General features: G+C 36.1%; 1 protein-coding gene across 6 annotated transcripts in view; it reads right to left on the bottom strand.

Annotated features, from left to right (window-relative positions):
• MPDZ (multiple PDZ domain crumbs cell polarity complex component) overlaps positions 1–17471 on the bottom strand; it is a 180170-nt gene that overhangs the window by 42571 nt on the left and 120128 nt on the right. For 4 of the 6 annotated variants that reach the window (XR_009519879.1, XM_060014752.1, XM_060014749.1 and 1 more), the window contains 3 exons: positions 11063–11240; positions 7905–8015; positions 38–200 (listed from right to left, as the gene is read on the bottom strand). Coding sequence is in view for 5 of the 6 variants with exons in the window: in XM_060014752.1 (XP_059870735.1) it covers positions 38–200; positions 7905–8015; positions 11063–11240 (452 nt within the window). In the remaining variant the exon portion in view is untranslated. Of the gene's footprint in view, positions 1–37; positions 201–2482; positions 2555–3297; positions 3397–7904; positions 8016–11062; positions 11241–17471 lie in introns of all 6 variants that reach the window. The other 2 variants (XM_060014753.1, XM_060014750.1) reach the window with 2 other exon arrangements.

Raw genomic sequence — 17471 nt, forward strand, 5'->3', positions numbered from 1 at the left:
CTCTTATAAGTCAATGCATTTCAAAAAGACAACTTACTCCAGCTGTAACCAAACTCATCCTCTTTGTCCACATCTGCTGAGATTTCACTTGCCGATGACTGTGCATGATCCTCGCTCATTTCTGCAAATGCTGGAGGAGGGGGCGGAGGCACACTGCACAGCGGAGCCTTTTCTGGCTCGGATTCTGACTGACTGGGAGCCTGTGGGAACAAGAAGAATGCAGTGGGTATGCAGTCTAAGGAAGGAAGACTCAACGGAAAGAAATAAGTCTGCAATGTCAAAAAAAAAAAAAAAGAGTAGCTTTAAAATATCTCACATATTAAATAATGGGAAAATATACATATATAAAAAAATGGTAGAAAGGATTCAGGTAAACTTTAAATACACTAAACAAAATAGTATGTTCAGAGCACAATCCATTAAATGGTTATATGGTATTTTAAGGTGAAGAATTAAAGGCTTAAATAAGATGAAAAGTTGTACAAACTTGCTTTTTTGGAAAAAATATGCTCATTCGAAAGTTATCTGGGCAAGATTTTGGGGGTCTAGGAAAGGCTTCCAAGAAACTAGAAAAAAATTAATGAAGTTAATCATATAATCAAGCAAAGCAGTTCAAAGCTTGTTAGTGAGAAGATATTTAAGGAATTTTTTATTTCTTCCTGAATCCTCTCTCAAACTGACTTGTAACAAATTCATGAAAATGAGCATTGCACATGCAGGGTTCATCTACCAGGGAGACTGTTAGTAAAGAGCACACAAATTCAGATCTCAGGGGTCTGGTTTTAAGGGACAAAACCACCGGCCCCTTACCAACGTAGCCCTAAAGGAAAATGGGAAAACAGGGTTGAATACTTCATACAAACCCCAAGTTTGGCTGGTATATTTGCTGTCACTTAGGGCTACAAGTCTTATTTCAAAAAAAAAAAAAAAAAGGACTTGGTATCATCAGGTTCTTTTTTTCTTTAATTGAAACACAGTTGATCAAATTTTTATATTATAGATTATCAAGCAGAATATTAGAGTTAGAAAGGTCCTTAAGTCATTTTATTCATTTATTCATTTTGCAGATTAATAACCCAAGGCTGTGAGATGTGAAAGATTTTGTTCAGAATCACCCAGTGATACTAGACTTCTTTTTGCTTAATTCTTAACCTAATCCAATGCACTTTCCATTATATCATGTTGTCTCCTCCAATTTCTACAGTTAAGACAGAGAGTACCTAACTCAAGGGTCAGAGATACCCAGCTAAAGTTCCAACATTGCGGTCAGGCTGTCCCTGATGCCTTGAACATACATTTTTCCTTCCTTCTTTGTTTTACCTTTTTTTTTCCTATATAAAAATCCCTCTGATATACCTTATTTTGTTTTATATGTGTATATCTGGAAAAAGATTGTCACTAAGAAATATTTCTTAGAGAACACACTAAATGACAGGCATGTACAAATACTTAAGAATAATTAATGTCAAGAATCAAAATATACCTAAAAATGAAACTACAGGGCACTGAATGTGATCTTTCTTTGATGATTCAGAAAACACTTTGGATGCTAAGCTACCCCAAAAATGATCCTGGCAAACATGAATTACTATTTTTCCGGCAAAGCACAGGTGAGCTGATTTTTAGACACTTAGGGGCAACAGATTTTTCAAGTCACAGAATCTGCTGCATTAAAATGTTTGGTTTACATACCATTGGCCAAACAGACAAAAACTACTAATGGAAACAGAATCCTTGTTATCCTCCCAAGTGTTGTGCCATAAAACTCTCAAATTAGCAAATGTACAAATAAATATAAACAGACAAATAAAAAACTTCATTTGATCCAATGGAGGTTCATTAAATACACTAGGGTAGGAAGGAACATGTAATTTAGAATTTTTCTGGTTAAAAGTTTTTAAAAAATTTACCTCTCTAACAATGGAAAATGTGAGAAAACATGAATTAAGCCCATTTCATTTTTAAAAAGTGGAACAAAATCTAATATAAACTTGCCATAATTTTAATAAATTTATGGATGCATATTTTATAGATCTTACTCTCTGCATAACTTTTCTGAGCTGTTATTTTCCTTAAAAACAAACAAACAAACAAAACCTGCTTGTCTAAAAACTATTCAGAATCTTACTTAGGCAGAACATTTTCGTACTGTGAATGAACTCAAATGGTGCCCTAACATAACTGATTAATCATAAAGTCAATACAAGCCTACATTTACTAAAGGGGCAACTAGGTGTTCTATTTTATTACCCCTGATACTCTCATTCTTACTGAGATCATGTAATTTAGCTTGCTGTTGACACTTCTTAAAATTTACCAGTGAAAATACAACTCTTTAACAAAGACCATTTAGCCTTCATTGGCAAAAATGCAAAGTGTACTTGAAATCATTCCATGCCATGTATGCACACAAGTATAACGTACACACACAGCACACTGTAACACACCCACTTACTTGTGAAAATTTCACATTAAGACAAACCTTAAATGGTGTGGGAGCAAAAGGGTTAGTTGGGGAACAACGGAAGAGAACTCTACTTGAATTCTGTAATGCCTACAGTAACAGAAAACATATTCCTTCAGATATAGCATCTTTGGTTATCCATATTACAATAACATGAAAAATCCAATGAATATTCATAAAATGCTTCCTGAAAAAAATTAACAGCTTTCTTCCTTTCACGATCAAATTATAGTATACAAGTTCTTGTAAGTTTTTGTTTCAATTTTGGATTTATAATTTCATCAGAATATGAGAATATCCAAGTATAGATTTACAAATGTTGAAACAGTTCCATGTTTCCTCGTAAGGCATTTACACGGACATACTTTATGAATATTCAACAAAATCCTGCATATACACAATTATGTATGGAGTGATTAACTAACAGAAGAGCTTTTAGGACTACCTTGTATAAGTCTGAGAAGGATTTAAACCAATACAAGGTTTTTAAAGAAATTATGTGTGAAAGTAGCTCATACATTTAGCAACTAACAAAAATTTATGTATCTGAAAATTCAACTCACACCAGAATATAGGAAAGGCATTGGACTCACGATTCTCCCTTACTCTTCAGAAGGGCCATGTAATTTCAGCTATAAAAATGAATAGGTTCTGGCAAGAAAATGTGCTTAACAAAGGATTTGCATGCCCACTCCAAACACACAGTTTTTTGTTTTTTGTTTTTTTAATCCTTGCCCAAATTTAGTAAACACTGAACTGGGACAAAGGCACAGTAGCAACAAAGAACAAAACATTGGCAAAAGGCAATGGCAAGACAACGGTCATTATCCAACCTTGTCAGCGTTGAACTGTAGAGAATCAGCAAATGGGTTAGTGCTGCTGAACTTGTACTTAGGGTAAAGGTTGTGCGGCAAGGAAGGCAAAGGGGATTTCTAAAAGGAAACATAAGAGGCGCTGAGCGCAAAAGAAATGTACTTAAAACAACTCATTTATAAGGACAAAGCAATTGCTGATTTAAATAACTGTGCAACACTAGATCCTGTCAGATCTCATAATTAATTAATAACATCTTATCAAACAGCGTAGAACTCAGGGTTTACCTCTAGCAACCTGAATCCACACTCAAATCTAAATCTGGTCACAAAACACACAGGAATCAAGTCTGTCAAACTGATCCCAAATTTCTTTTGTTTTCACTGAGTGTCTTCACTATCACCGACAGAGAAGCACATATATTTCACCCACTTATATTAACACATGTTCCATGCATATCAGTAAACATGCTTCAAAATTGAAACCATAAAAGGTTTTCATTTACACTTAAAAGCAAATTATGCTTTTTTGGTAAAACAAAGAAAAAAGAGTCTATCTGTTGCAGAGTGCAAATTAAACATCTGTCCGCTAGTCCATTGGTAAACTTCAGTATTCTGTTATCTTGTTTCCCAGTAAGGAAACTTTTCATACCTTGACTAGATATTAAGTTTGCTTCAATCAACAGTATTCTTTAATTTAAAAAATGAAATCAACAATTTTTAAAGAAATGACCTGCTGTACAGTGGTGTTCTCTATTTCTGCCCACTTTTTGTGGAGCTAGGAACATATATATATATAAATTTCCTATAAACGTTCCCATATTACTGGGGAATTTATGAGGCTTTGGGTAATTTTTGAAGTCCTGCCTTACAGTGTTCACACAGGTTTTGTGGCTCGCCTGTGATATGCTCTGAGCTTGGACTACTGCAGCTGAATATACGTATTACAGGCAGGATGACTGCCAGAGAGAATGCAGCATTTTCAGAGTAAAAAAAAGGAAAAAAAAAGAAAAGTAATTTCCTTAGCACAATAAATTCTTCTCTTTTTTCACACTGCTATCTTTTTCTTTTATTGACTATATCTTTCAGGGGAAATTGCAGACGTTTAAAATTCATTTTGGCTCTAACTAAATGTTTGTGTTACTTCTCTCTATAAAAAAGCCCTACTGGCAAGCATCAAGAGTAGGGAGAGGTTGTCATGTGACACCACCCTGTATGAGAGAACACTCTACAAAGACTATCCTCACTCAATACGCCTGCACTAAAGCTTATGCCACATCACCCTTTCAATCTGCTCTTCTTGCAATGTTTTTCCTACAGAAGGAAGATGGGTAAAAGTAATGGGCACACTGACATTTCTGCTCATCTCAACTTTCTCTCTGCTTTTCAATTTAAAATGTCAAACTCCTGCTTTACAAAAAAGATCACAAATGCCAAAAAACATGACCATTTATTAAGGTGGAAGAAATGACTAGGCAGAGATTAAAAACACAATCCTAGGCAAAGTAACTCAATGCTATGGAAAGTAGATTATTTCTAATCCTCACACATGGAATTGTCAGGTTTTACATTTCCTTTATAATTCTGTAGAACAATATAAATCAAAATAATAATGGGAAGAAATGGAATATTTAAAAAGAGCTCTGGTTTTTTTGTTTGGCTTTGCTTTTTGTTATTCCAACTTGCAGCCCTTAAGGATTAGAATTTGGCCCTGATAGAAGAGTATAAAAGTACAGGATGAGCACAGCAAATGAAATAGTAGATCACTCTATTATGAGGGAAGGATTTATAGAAACAGACTATATCTCTTATTAAAAACTCAGTGATGAAACCTGTGTTTATAGTTCCAAGGGCTGATGAAAACAGAAACGTTATTAACTAAGAAGAAGCACAGGGAAGGCAAAATCATCCTCTGGCCCGTATTAGTGGGACCCACCCTTTAATGCGACAATGCGGTCAGACTGAGTTTGAAGTGTCATACTGGTGGAATTATCAGGGCTAGTTCTGGGAAGTTCTAATTCTCGAACAGTTTAAGAGCCAAAGAGACTGACTGGCTTTTCACAGTCTATGTACAAGTTTTTCTTGAAGCTTTATTATATCCAAAAATAAAACGTTTCCCATCAAGAGACTCTTATGTATGTGTAATTTTTTCCCTTTAGACTCCTGGAGACATCATTATTTTCATAGGGAAGTAAATCATTAAAAACAAAGTAGATCTCATCTTAAATGCAAAATTAATTCTAATTTCCCAAAGCAAAATATGTATGTAGAGGAGGAAAAATATCTTTCCTCTACCTGTCGAAGATTCTTGCCTGGACCTCTGTAACGAAAAACAAATTAACGAGAGAAAACCATGTGTATTGACTTAACGTAAGTTTTGCATGACATGGGGCCTTCATAAGGAAATGAAGACCAGAAGAAATGGTTAAGTCTGAGTGTTTTTATAGGAGGTCTTACGAAGAGTAGAAAGTTACAGAAAATATGATAGGACAAAACAGCACGAGCTAAGTGTAGTTAACTGGGGGAAACTTAGCAAGGCCTGTTCATTCTGATTCCTCCCAGGATTCCTCCTCGTCTGGAGATAAGGATGCTCCTTTCCTTAAGACCTCTCAGGAGAGCCTTAGGACTTGCTTCAGCAGAGAAGGGGGAGGTCAGAGTCTTTCCAGCACCTGCCTTTTCTCAAATAACTTCAGTTTAAATATTCAATATGCCAAGGTGTCGTATTTCAGGGTACCATGTCCTAAACCCTGTCACGTATCATTTGACTACACATGTCATTCTAAGCAAGATTTATTCTGGAATAATTGCTATAAATCAGGCTTCATTATACCTCAGATAATAAAATAGGAATATTTTCCAGGTGCATGAGAAAAATATCTTCCTAGTGCATTAGAAAATGTGACTAGCATTGAAAGAAATGTTTGTAGTTTTTTCAAAAGTAATCTGAGAATCCTATTCAGCAGTTTATAGTATTGTACTAAATGATATAAAAGTTGGAAATTAAAAATAAAACAAAAAAAGGAATAAAACCCACCCACACACAAAAAATAGCTTTAACTTAACTTAAACAGCCATTTACCAACATTATCATACTGTGTCTGTTTAACACAACAAATGGAAACAAACTTAGAAAGATCTGTAGTTATTTAAACAAACTGAATAGCATCTGAAAAGAATGCAAGATGATACAGCCCCACCATTTGGCAGATTTTCTCATCTGAATGGATAATTATCACCTAACAATCAACAACCGAATGATTAAAAACTGCAGATGTGAAGATAACTGCTTACATTAAGAACTACTATTTCATTTCTTACAGTGAACTCAGACCAGAGCTACACTTGTCTTGACAACAAAGGGAAAAACCAATAGGATAAATCTGGTCACTTTGTTTCTCAGGGCACAGAATATTGACAAGTTCCTTTTACTGATCTCATCTAAAAACCTGTTCACTTGAGCATTGCTATCTTAAATTTTTAATTTTAAGAATTAAAATTAAATGTATTATACATAAAATTATGTATTTTAAGTTTTCTATGATTCTTTTTTCTATGATTCTTTTCACTTCCCTCACATGTGTTAACATTATCTTTCTAAATACAACAAACCCTAAAAACTAATAAGGAGGTATTTCAAAGAGAATCAGTATGACAGGGGTTCTTAAATCCAGAAGTGGAAATTCTCTATGAGCCTCAGGACATCTAGGAAACTCCTGAAATGCTATGCAAACTTTGCAATAAATGTGAAGAACTTTCTAAGGGGTATGTGGCCCCAAAATATTCAAGAACTGCTGCACAGGAAAATATTATTTTTTTCACCGAGGCATAAAGAAGAAATAGAAAAAAACAGTTTTAAACTCTTGGCATAATTTTCATCTTCGTAATTTTCAACACATCGAATACACAAAGCTTCACTTAGTATCTTCATAAACAACATTCACTGAATGTGCTTAGAATTTCTAAAACATTTTTTAAAGCCACTTCACCTGTGACGACTGACAGTAAAATGCATTAGTAGGTCTCTGTCCACCAGGGGCTATACGGTAATGAGAGCTATACAGTCAGTGATGATGGCTGGGAAACAGCAGGTATGAAATCACTAGATATAAACATACAGCTTGAACAAAATCCATCATGTGGAAAGTTAATGTTCACTGGGATAGACAAATACATTAAAGATCATGCACAGGAAATCATGAGATTGCATAAACTGGAAATTCTGTCCAGAGAATAAATTTATGAAGAAAATGAAATCTCTCTGGCTTCTAAGGGACTTGACTAGACGTCACAGACTATCAACCTGAATGACTCCACCACAACCCTCTTAACAACTTAAATATTTTATGACTAGAGTGAACACTAATAATTATCCATCTAGATGCCTATGAGCCACCAATGAATCCTACTTGTGTGTTTTTAACAGGCTTCAAGTGTCTGTTAAACATGGTAGAAGGGATTTCCAGGACAACTCAATGGGAAAAAAAAAAAAAGCAAAATAAACTTCTAAAAAGTCTCCTGAGATTTCAAGACTCAATCTCGGGTCCTAGAAACAACTTGGCCCTGGATACATTAGATTCCAAGTTGAATACTGTTTGGATATGCCTACCTTGCCCTTTGTGTTTGCTTACCCTTGGTCTGTTTATAATGCTCTGTACCATAAAGACTACAGGGTTGCCTGCTTTCCGAATGGCTTCCACAGCTTGTTCATGGCTTGCATCTCTGAGGTCCATGCCATCCACCTGCAATGGAAGGCCTCAGCTTAACATTTCAAGAAGCTACAGAACAACAGAACAATTTGTCGATCTGGAGTTTTGAGGATCCTGGGTGAGTCTCCTAAAAAATCTGTTTCAGATTCAAAAATAATTGAGAGTACTCATGAGGCTCCAGGACTTTTCATTTGTCCAGCAGACTTGTGTTCCCTTGTTTTGGACACAGATTTCTGTCTCCAATAATCAACTGAAATAATAATCAATTAGAATGAAGCTCTGCTTCTGCTTCCCTTACATTGCCCAGTTGTTCCCTTAAATTAATAAATCAGCATCATTAAAGAAATAATATATGGGAACTGCCTAGCAGCACTGCTTTCATCGTGAAAGTCACTTTACACATTTTCTTCCAATTCATTACAGAGCCGTTTGGGAAGTGGGTGTGTGAGGCTTTGTGTATTTCTCTCTGTACAGGAAGCTTGAAGTTAAAAACAAAATTCTGATGTTCAGAAAACTCAGGTTATGGTAAGGTTAGTTTGGCAAAAGAATCTTTGCAGTAGACGTGGTAGGAGCTGGAAGCCAAGAAATTGTGCTTATCTGTTAGTAATTCTTATATAAATAGCTTGAAAGTGAAAGTTATTTTGTAACTTTTTATTGACCATGGTTTGCCTTGGTGATGATCAGCTCAGCTTATGCACTATATGAATAGGAAGGAAAATAGTTTGAAAGGCCAAATGCTAATCCTGCCAGAAACCTATAGGACACTGGTATAATTTTATCATTTCCAATTACCAGAGAATGGTATATACAACAAAATAGAAAAATCAGAGTAGACATAATTCTGAAAAAGAAAATTATTAGATCTCTACATAGAACATTATCAATTTTAAAAGAATTATATACTATATTTAATTAAAAACTTCCCTCATGGTGATACTTAGATGAAATAACAACATCTCTTTCAGTTCATATTAAAAATGGCTTCTAGGGCTTCCCTGGTGGCGCAGTGGTTGAGAGTCCGCCTGCCGATGCAGGGGACACGGGTTCATGCCCAGGTCCGGGAAGATCCCACATGCCGCGGAGCGGCTGGGCCCGTGAGCCATGGCTGCTGAGCCTGCGCGTCCGGAGCCTGTGCTCCGCAACGGGAGAGGCCACAGCAGTGAGAGCCCCACGTACCGCAAAAAAAAAAAAAAAAAAAAAAGGCTTCTAACTTTCTGTAAAATAAAAGTATATATGTTTACTATATATTCCATTAGTGGGAAAATTTAACAGCACATTAAATATCTTTGCCCAAGTCCAAAGAACTCTATACTTAGAATGGAATACTTCTCAGGTCTCTAATTTACATACATTTTCAGAAACTCTTAGCAGAGACATGTTCTAGAATCCCCAGGATTACAGAGGCCTAAGGCTCCTTATTTACAGCAAAAAGCCCTTGCACGTAACAATATTCAACAAACTGTTGCTTAGCAGTATTTTACCACATGCAAAAATCCTTTCTTTTCAATTTGAAAGGGATGTTTTAACTCTCTTAATACACTGAAACAAACATTTTGGTGAAAACTATGATTAATCTTTTCTTGAAATAATTTATAAACATTTCTTACTTTTTTCTACTTAGGTCAAAGGTATTCAATAGTGAAGTATCTATAAAATAAACTGCCTTGTGATAATCTTAAATTAGAAATTTTATGTAGTACTATAACTAAAAAAGAATCCTTTAACAGGGGGCTAAGGTATCATCTAATGAAAAGTAAAGATGCAGGAAGAGAGAAAAAAAAGCCCATCATTCTTCCTTATAAATGGTCAGAAGAAAAAAAAACAAAACACCAGACATGGCCCTTGCTTTCTCTCAAGTCTCAATCTTCTTCCTTCTTCAACTCTCAGAGACAATCAATAAAGGAATAAATCGATCAATGCCCAAAATGTTCATTTCAAAGTTGTGACTGATATGGATAACTTTCTTCTACACAATTAAGGCATTTTAGTGCCTAAGTTATATGGATTTAGAAAATGAGACACAATCACTTGTACAAAGTAAAAATAATGGTTGTTATAATAACAAAGTGATCGGTTTCTATTTGGAAGTTGTCTCTTTTAGTCTTCTAAATCCTGGAAACTCAGCAAACCTGGGTTCAGCTACCCCTTCCTCTAACCTAAACTAAAACTATGCTTATGCTGATCAAATAATTCATCACACTGTTCTGAAGTGACTTGATCACTTGTCAAGTCTGTCCCACTTGACAGGCAGGCACAGTGTTTTATTTACTGTGGGATGCCCAAAGTCTGTCACAGCACCTGGAATGCAACAGCTTCTCCAGGAATATTTGTTGAGTAAATGATGAGTGACTCGTGCGAGAAGAGTTAATTTAAAATATTAAACCTAGCTTTGAATTAGGGATTAGGTACAGTTTGACCAAACGCTTCTCTCTCACACATGACAAAGTACTCACACATGCGTACACACGTGTGTACGGACCAACTCACACGTGCGCACACACATACACACACACACACACACACAAAGCCCTTAGTGATGGATGGGGAATGGGCACAGCACTGAGATGGAGGAAAAGCCACGCTTGGATTGGCAGGGGTGGTGGGGGAGACATTTATATAAAAGGCAATAGGATCTTAGCATAAAAATTTTACTAAAAAGACTCACTTTAAAAAATCTCATCCAACAACATTTAAGTATTTCTAGAAATAAAATCTCATTTAAGGGATTAATTATGATGTACACATTCTGTGTGTGTACGTATACTTTTAAACGATTCAATGATTTCCCCAAGAAATTTGCTTTGTTCTTTAAACTGAACTTAATTATTTTATCTTAGTGCCAATGTTTTTTTAAAAAGTTGATTATACCCCCAAACACCCATCTCTACATCGAGATATATAAGCTGTCATCATATACGGAAGAGAAAAATTATGGACGAAAACAAACAAATAAGAAAGAAATGCTTTAACAGCAAACACATTTTACTCTAATATTGGGTCAGTGTAAAGATGATGACTCCCTTGGTAAAGAGGGCGGCCCAGGTGAATAGTTTTAGCACAGAAAGCTCACTGGAGGGTACCTCTACTATTCTATCTCCAGGTTTCAAGGTTCCATTTTTGCCAGCTGGACTATCTTCAAGAACATGTTTGATGAAAATGCCCCTCATCACTTCACCGTTGCTTAGACGACTCCCCATCCCTCGTCCACCAACAATGCTGATGCCCAAGGATTTGCTTGGTTCTCGCCAAAGTTCAACCCTATAAAAAAATAAATGAAATTTTAAACTCTTATAAGAAAGTATAGGGGCAAACCCTCATAATATTGGGTTTGGCAATGATTTCTTGGCTATGACACCAAAGGTACAAGGCAACAAATCCAAAAACAGACAAACCGGACTTCAATAAAAGTAAAAGCTTTTGTTCATCAAAAAAGTAAAATGGCAACCCACAAAATGGGAAAAATATTTGCAAATCACACATCTAATAAGGGATGAACATCCAGAATATCTAGAGAACCCCTAAAACTCAACAACAGAAGAAAACAAACAGATCAAAAATTGGGCAAAGGACTTGACTAGATATTTCTCTAGGGATGATATACCAATGTCCCATAAGCACATAAAAAGATGCTCAACATCACTAACATTAGGTAAATCAAAAGTACTATGAAATACCACCTCACACTCAGTAGGATGGCTACTATCAAAAAAAAAGAAAAGAAAAGAAACCCAGAAAATAAGCGTTGGCAGGGAAAAATTTTAGAAATTATGGAGAAATTAGAACCCTTGTACACTGTTGGTAGTGATGTGAAATGTTGCAGCTGCTATGGAAAAAAGTATGGAAGTTCCTAAAAAAATTAAAAATAAAATTACCATATGATCCGGCAATTCCATTCCTGGGTATATACCCACAAGAATTCAAAGCAAGGTTCTGAAAACATACATGTACAGCCATGTTCATAGAAATATTATTCACAACAGCCGAAAGGTGGAAGCAACCCAAGTGTCCATGGACAGATGAATGAATAAACAAAACAGTATATAAATACAAAGTAACATTATTCAGCCTTAAAAAGGAAGGAAATTCTGACACATGCTAGGACATAGATCAACTTTGAGAACGTTATGCTAAATGAAATAAGCTAGCCAAGTGAAATAAAGGACAAATCCTGTATGATTCCACTTATATGATGTACCTAGAGTAGTTAAATCCATAGAGACATAAAATAGAATGGCAGCTGCTAGAAGATGCATGGGGTGGGGGATGGAGTTACTATTTAATGGGTACAGAGTTTCAATTTTGCAAGATGAAGAAAGTTCCGGAGATGGATGGTGGTGATGGTTACAGAGCAATGTAAACACACTTAATGCCACTGACCTAACACACTAAAAAATGATTCAGAAATTATAATAGGAAACACTTTTTTTTAAATTCAAAGGAATAAAATGTTACGTATGTTAATTTCTGCAAATATTATTTGCTCAATTTATTAAGGTTTTACTAGTAGTAAAACAAGATCATTTTAAATACTCTTCCAATTATCTGTTTTATAGGGGCTGATAAATACTAATGTATTTCTGAAGCTGATTTGTTACAGGTTAATATTGGACTCATACTCCAGGCTGGGGCACCGATGAATGTAAAAGGACCATTTTCCAGAAGCTCTAATACTGCAGACATCAAAAAATTCAGCTACCCTCAAACAGATGGTACCTTCTAAGCTTAGCAACCCAATCAAGAGAGAGAACATTTCTGCATGCACTGTTTCAGAAGCCTACCTCTGTAGAAGTCTGTCTTGCCAACACAGATCTAGAAACTAACAGTCAGCGCAAGAAGAGCAGTTCTTGTTAGCAGCGCTAACAAGATCCTCCGTGACCTGATCCCATCACCACCTTCTAAATGCATCCCTCACAGCTCTCCACTTTCCTCTCTCCAACCCAGCTACAATATCATCTTGCCGTTCCTTAGGTTCATCAGACATGCTCTCCCGCCTTCGGGCCATGGCGCTTGCTACTGCCTGTGTCCTGAATGTACTTCCTCTACCCACATAATAACCACATGAACTCTTATCTGATAATTGCAAATAGCTGTCAGAGTTATGGATGAGTTGAAAATACGTGTCTTTTGAAAAGGCGGGATATAAGAATAAGGTGATTTGCAGCGAGGTGTCTGGCCAAGACGAAGGAGCAGCTCAGGTGACTGGAAGCAAACAGAGATACTGAGTAGAAAGCTCTGAGATAGGTAATGAGACTGTGCAGTCTACTCCCAGCTGCAGGAAGGGAGTCAGCTGACACTGGACATCAGATTAATGAAGAAAGCACGGTCCAGCATGCACTCAAACTTGACATTTGAGGTGCTCCCAGAGGAAACGAAAGGATGGAGGTAGGACTCCTGTGCAATGAGGGAGGTCACAGTAAGAAAAGACTGGGATAAAAGAGTACTACAGGTGGAGTGAGAGGGCAGGCAACTGGTCACATGAAGGTAGATGATGAAACCCACATTTTCTTTGGTCAGCACTTTTTTCTTTATTAGAAATCTAAGATCCTAGAGATCTACTGTTTAGTCTAAAAGGATCTCACCATGATTCTTGATCTTAACAAATCTGTGAGAATAGCTTAAACTAGTTAAAATCCTATTCATCATTTTCTTTCATTCTAGGAATTCTGGGAAAGACAAGAACCAACTTCTTCCATTTCCTAAGGTAAAATGGCAAAGTACTAAAGTCAGCAGAGTTAGCCATTGTGTTTAATATTTAAGAATCAAAAATACATAGATGGGGCTTCCTCGCTCTTCTTTTTCTTTTTCTTTTTCTTTTTTTTTTTTGCGGTACGCGGGCCTCTCACTGCTGTGGCCTCTCCCGTTGCGGAGCACAGGCTCCAGACGCGCAGGCTCAGCGGCCATGGCTCACGGGCCCAGCCGCTTGGCGGCGTGTGGGATCTTCCCGGACCGGGGCATGAACCCGTGTCCCCTGCATCGGCAGGAAGACTCTCAACCACTGTGCCACCAGGGAAGCCCATCTCTTCTTTGAAAAATGTAAAAAAAAAAATAAAAGAAAAGAAAGAATGAAAGAAAATGTCTCCTAGGGCTCTTTGTGGTTGGTGTAAACTAGAGATTGGCTCTTATGATTCCCCGAATACTAAAAAGAGCAGCACAGCAAACACTTATTAAGGGCTTATCATGTGCTCAGCGTTGTTCTCTAAGTGAGTTCCATACACTTTGATTTAATTCTCAAATCACTCCTATGAGGTGGATACTCTTGTCAGCCCCAGTTTACAAAGGGAAGAGGCACAGAGAGGTTAAACAGCCTTTGGGTACCAGCACCTTGTGCTTCCTCAGGATGTGGCACAGACAGTAAAGTGGTTTCAGATCCACTCCGCAGAGGAAAGGCTGTAACTCCTCAAAACATCAGAGCAGATAACCAAAGCCAGAGCTGCCAAAAGGACCCCAGCACTGAGGAACCAGACTCAGGATTCACGGAGCAGAACATGGTAAACGTTCCGTGGAAATAAAAAAAAAAAGAGACCTATAAGAGAAAAATTTTACAGAACATGTGCAGAGCTGGTTTTACAGAAAAACGGCAGCCTTTCTGGGGAACACAGGTTTAAAAAAGAGTGAAATTAAGAAAAGCAAAGGTAATACAGAGCTCTGAGGCCAGGCTGCTTGAACTTAGAACCAAGAGCTCCTGGACTCAAGTCCTGCCCTTAGGCTCCTTAACAACTGTGTGACCCTCTGCAACTTCTTTAGTCTCTCTTTTACTTTCCTCAGCTGGGAAACGGATCCAACAAGAGTCTCGACATCAGAGAGCTCCGGTGAGGATTACATTCATGAATACATGTAACGTGCAACACAAAGCTTTGGGACATACTAAGCAATCAATAAATCCCTGATTACTCTTATTATGATGATTATAATTACGATTACTGAAGTAATGTCAACAAGGTATAATATTCAATTTATACGACAAATGAGCAAATGTACTCCAGCTCCTCAATGCTGTTATACCTATACATTGTTTACTAAGATAACTTACCATTTTCTACCCATCAGGTTGACAAAAACAGTTTTTAAATGATCATATGATGTGGTAACAAAGATGTGGGGAAAAGGAAACTCTTATATATTGGAAATAAAAGTAAAAAATTGGTATAGTCAATTTAAAAAGCAATTTGACAACTTCTAGTAAATAATACAGTTAAATCTATAAGCCAGCAATTCCACTTTGGGATATACACCTAGATAAATTCTCATCCATACATATAAGAAAATAAGATATAGTTACTACACAGAATTATAATAATAATTAACTACTCAAATATCAATGAGAATAAACTGTGGTATATTCATATACTGAAATGCACTGCAACAAATAAACTGAATGAATTAGATATTTAAGTATCAACATGATAGATCTCCAAGACACTGGTTTGAGAGGAAAGTAAGCTGGAAAATGATACATACAGTATGATACAATCCTGTACATGAAAATCACACAAAAGTGTAACACAGATTATTTATAATCTTAAAATTTACGCTTCGCTAAAAAGTATTCTCTATTTCCACACAAAGTAAATTTTTCTTGACTGCATGAAAAAATGTCCTAGCAGGTTTCCAATGTTGTAAAGCATATTCATAACACTTGTTCCTCATCTACTAAAAGCTCTGGCTCTTTTGGTAAGCTTCCTCATGAACTTCTATGAACTTTCCCCCCAAAATACCTTAGTGCTTCTATGTAGGTTAGGGAGGGCAGAGTATCTTCTTTATGATTTATGGAAGCAGACATATCCTCTCTGTAAATTAGTTACTGCCTTTAGAGACACCTCTTAGGCTGACGTGAAGGCTAAAATCGAGGATAAAAGTATAAAAATCTTCTGGTCCATAAGTTACACCCTTCTCATAAGAAAATTTCATAATGATTCCTGCGTTCAATGCTTTATTTTCGTTGTTATGAGTAATGATGATGAAGATGCTGCTAAGACCGACACTGACTGAGTGCTCACTCTGTACTGGGCACTGTACTAAGGACTTTACATGCATTATGATATTGAATTCTCCCCCAAATTTAAAAGGTTCTATTATTTATTTTTAAATTAAAAATGTAATTATTATTTCAAAAATGTTTCTTAAGTGAAGTACAGTTGCTTTAACATATATTAATGTCAGGGGTACAGCATAGTGATTCAGTATCTTTACAGATTATACTCCATTAAAAGTTATTACAAGATAATGGCTATAGTTCCCTGTGCTATACAGTATATCCTTGTTGCTTATCTATTTTATACATAGTAGTTTATATCTCTTAATCTCTTACCCCTAATTTGTCCCTGCAGCCTTCCCTCTCCCCTTTGGTAACCACTAGTTTGTTTTCTATATCTGTTAGTCTGTTTCTGTTTTGCATATACATTTGTTTGTTTTATTTTTTAGATCCCACATATAAGTGATATAATACAGTATTTGTCTTTCTCTATCTGATTTATTTCACTAAGCATAATATTCTCTAGGCCCATCCATGTTGCTGCAAATGGCAGAATTTCATTCTTTTTATGGCTGAGTAGTAACATTCCACTGTGTGTATATATACATAAAGATAGATATATAATTTCATCTAATATTTATAATTCTAACTTACTTCTGCCTCTTTCTTCAAATAAACAAGAAACTTAGTATCTTATAATATTTTTTCTGCCACAGATCTACCACTTATATTCTCAATGTGGGTAATAATGTAGAAAGACCTTAATTTCTCTAAGCAGTCTAAACAGTTTTTAAAAAATTCAAATCAAAAAGTCATTTTAGATGGCTGAAAATGCTTACTGTCTTTCGTGAAAGCAACATAAAAGGTTTCCTATACTTTGAACAGGATTTGACCTAGAGAATGCTTACATGTGATGGCTGTAGCCTCAAGCTCATTGGTGAGCAAGGAAACTCATAAAACTGCACTACACATCTGCAGAGTAGAAATTTTTCTCTCTCTCGAATTTTGTTTATTCATTGTAGAATAAATATTAAGTATTTACTATGTAAAAGGCACCTTTGTGATGGTCACTTTTAAATCTGTTTAGAGAAAGTACCCAACGATTACTTATATTTTACACTTAATGCAAAATACCTTACATTTTTCTTTAATTACTTTGTGCGTCTCTATATCTTGCCTCCCCAAATGCATAATAACTTCCTTAAAGGCAGTATTTATGCCTTATACTTCCCTGTTTTTCACAAAATCACCTGCCTCTCATCTGGGTCCATAATCGGGATTCAAAAAATTCCTATTACACTTAATCTGATTCTACTCAGCAGGAACATGAAAATACACCTTGGTGATACACAGTAGTATATCCGAGCAGATTTAGGGAAGTCGTCTTTTCTATTATATATGAGATTCGTTCTAGAAAGAGCATGGGTTAGAATAACTGCAGCCTATGATAAGATGCTTACACACACATTTTGAATATATATGCTTGAATATCTAGTTTCTACAAATGCTAGAAAAAT

The sequence above is a fragment of the Delphinus delphis genome, chromosome 6 (assembly GCF_949987515.2).
Source record: "Delphinus delphis chromosome 6, mDelDel1.2, whole genome shotgun sequence".
Lineage (NCBI taxonomy): Eukaryota > Metazoa > Chordata > Mammalia > Artiodactyla > Delphinidae > Delphinus > Delphinus delphis.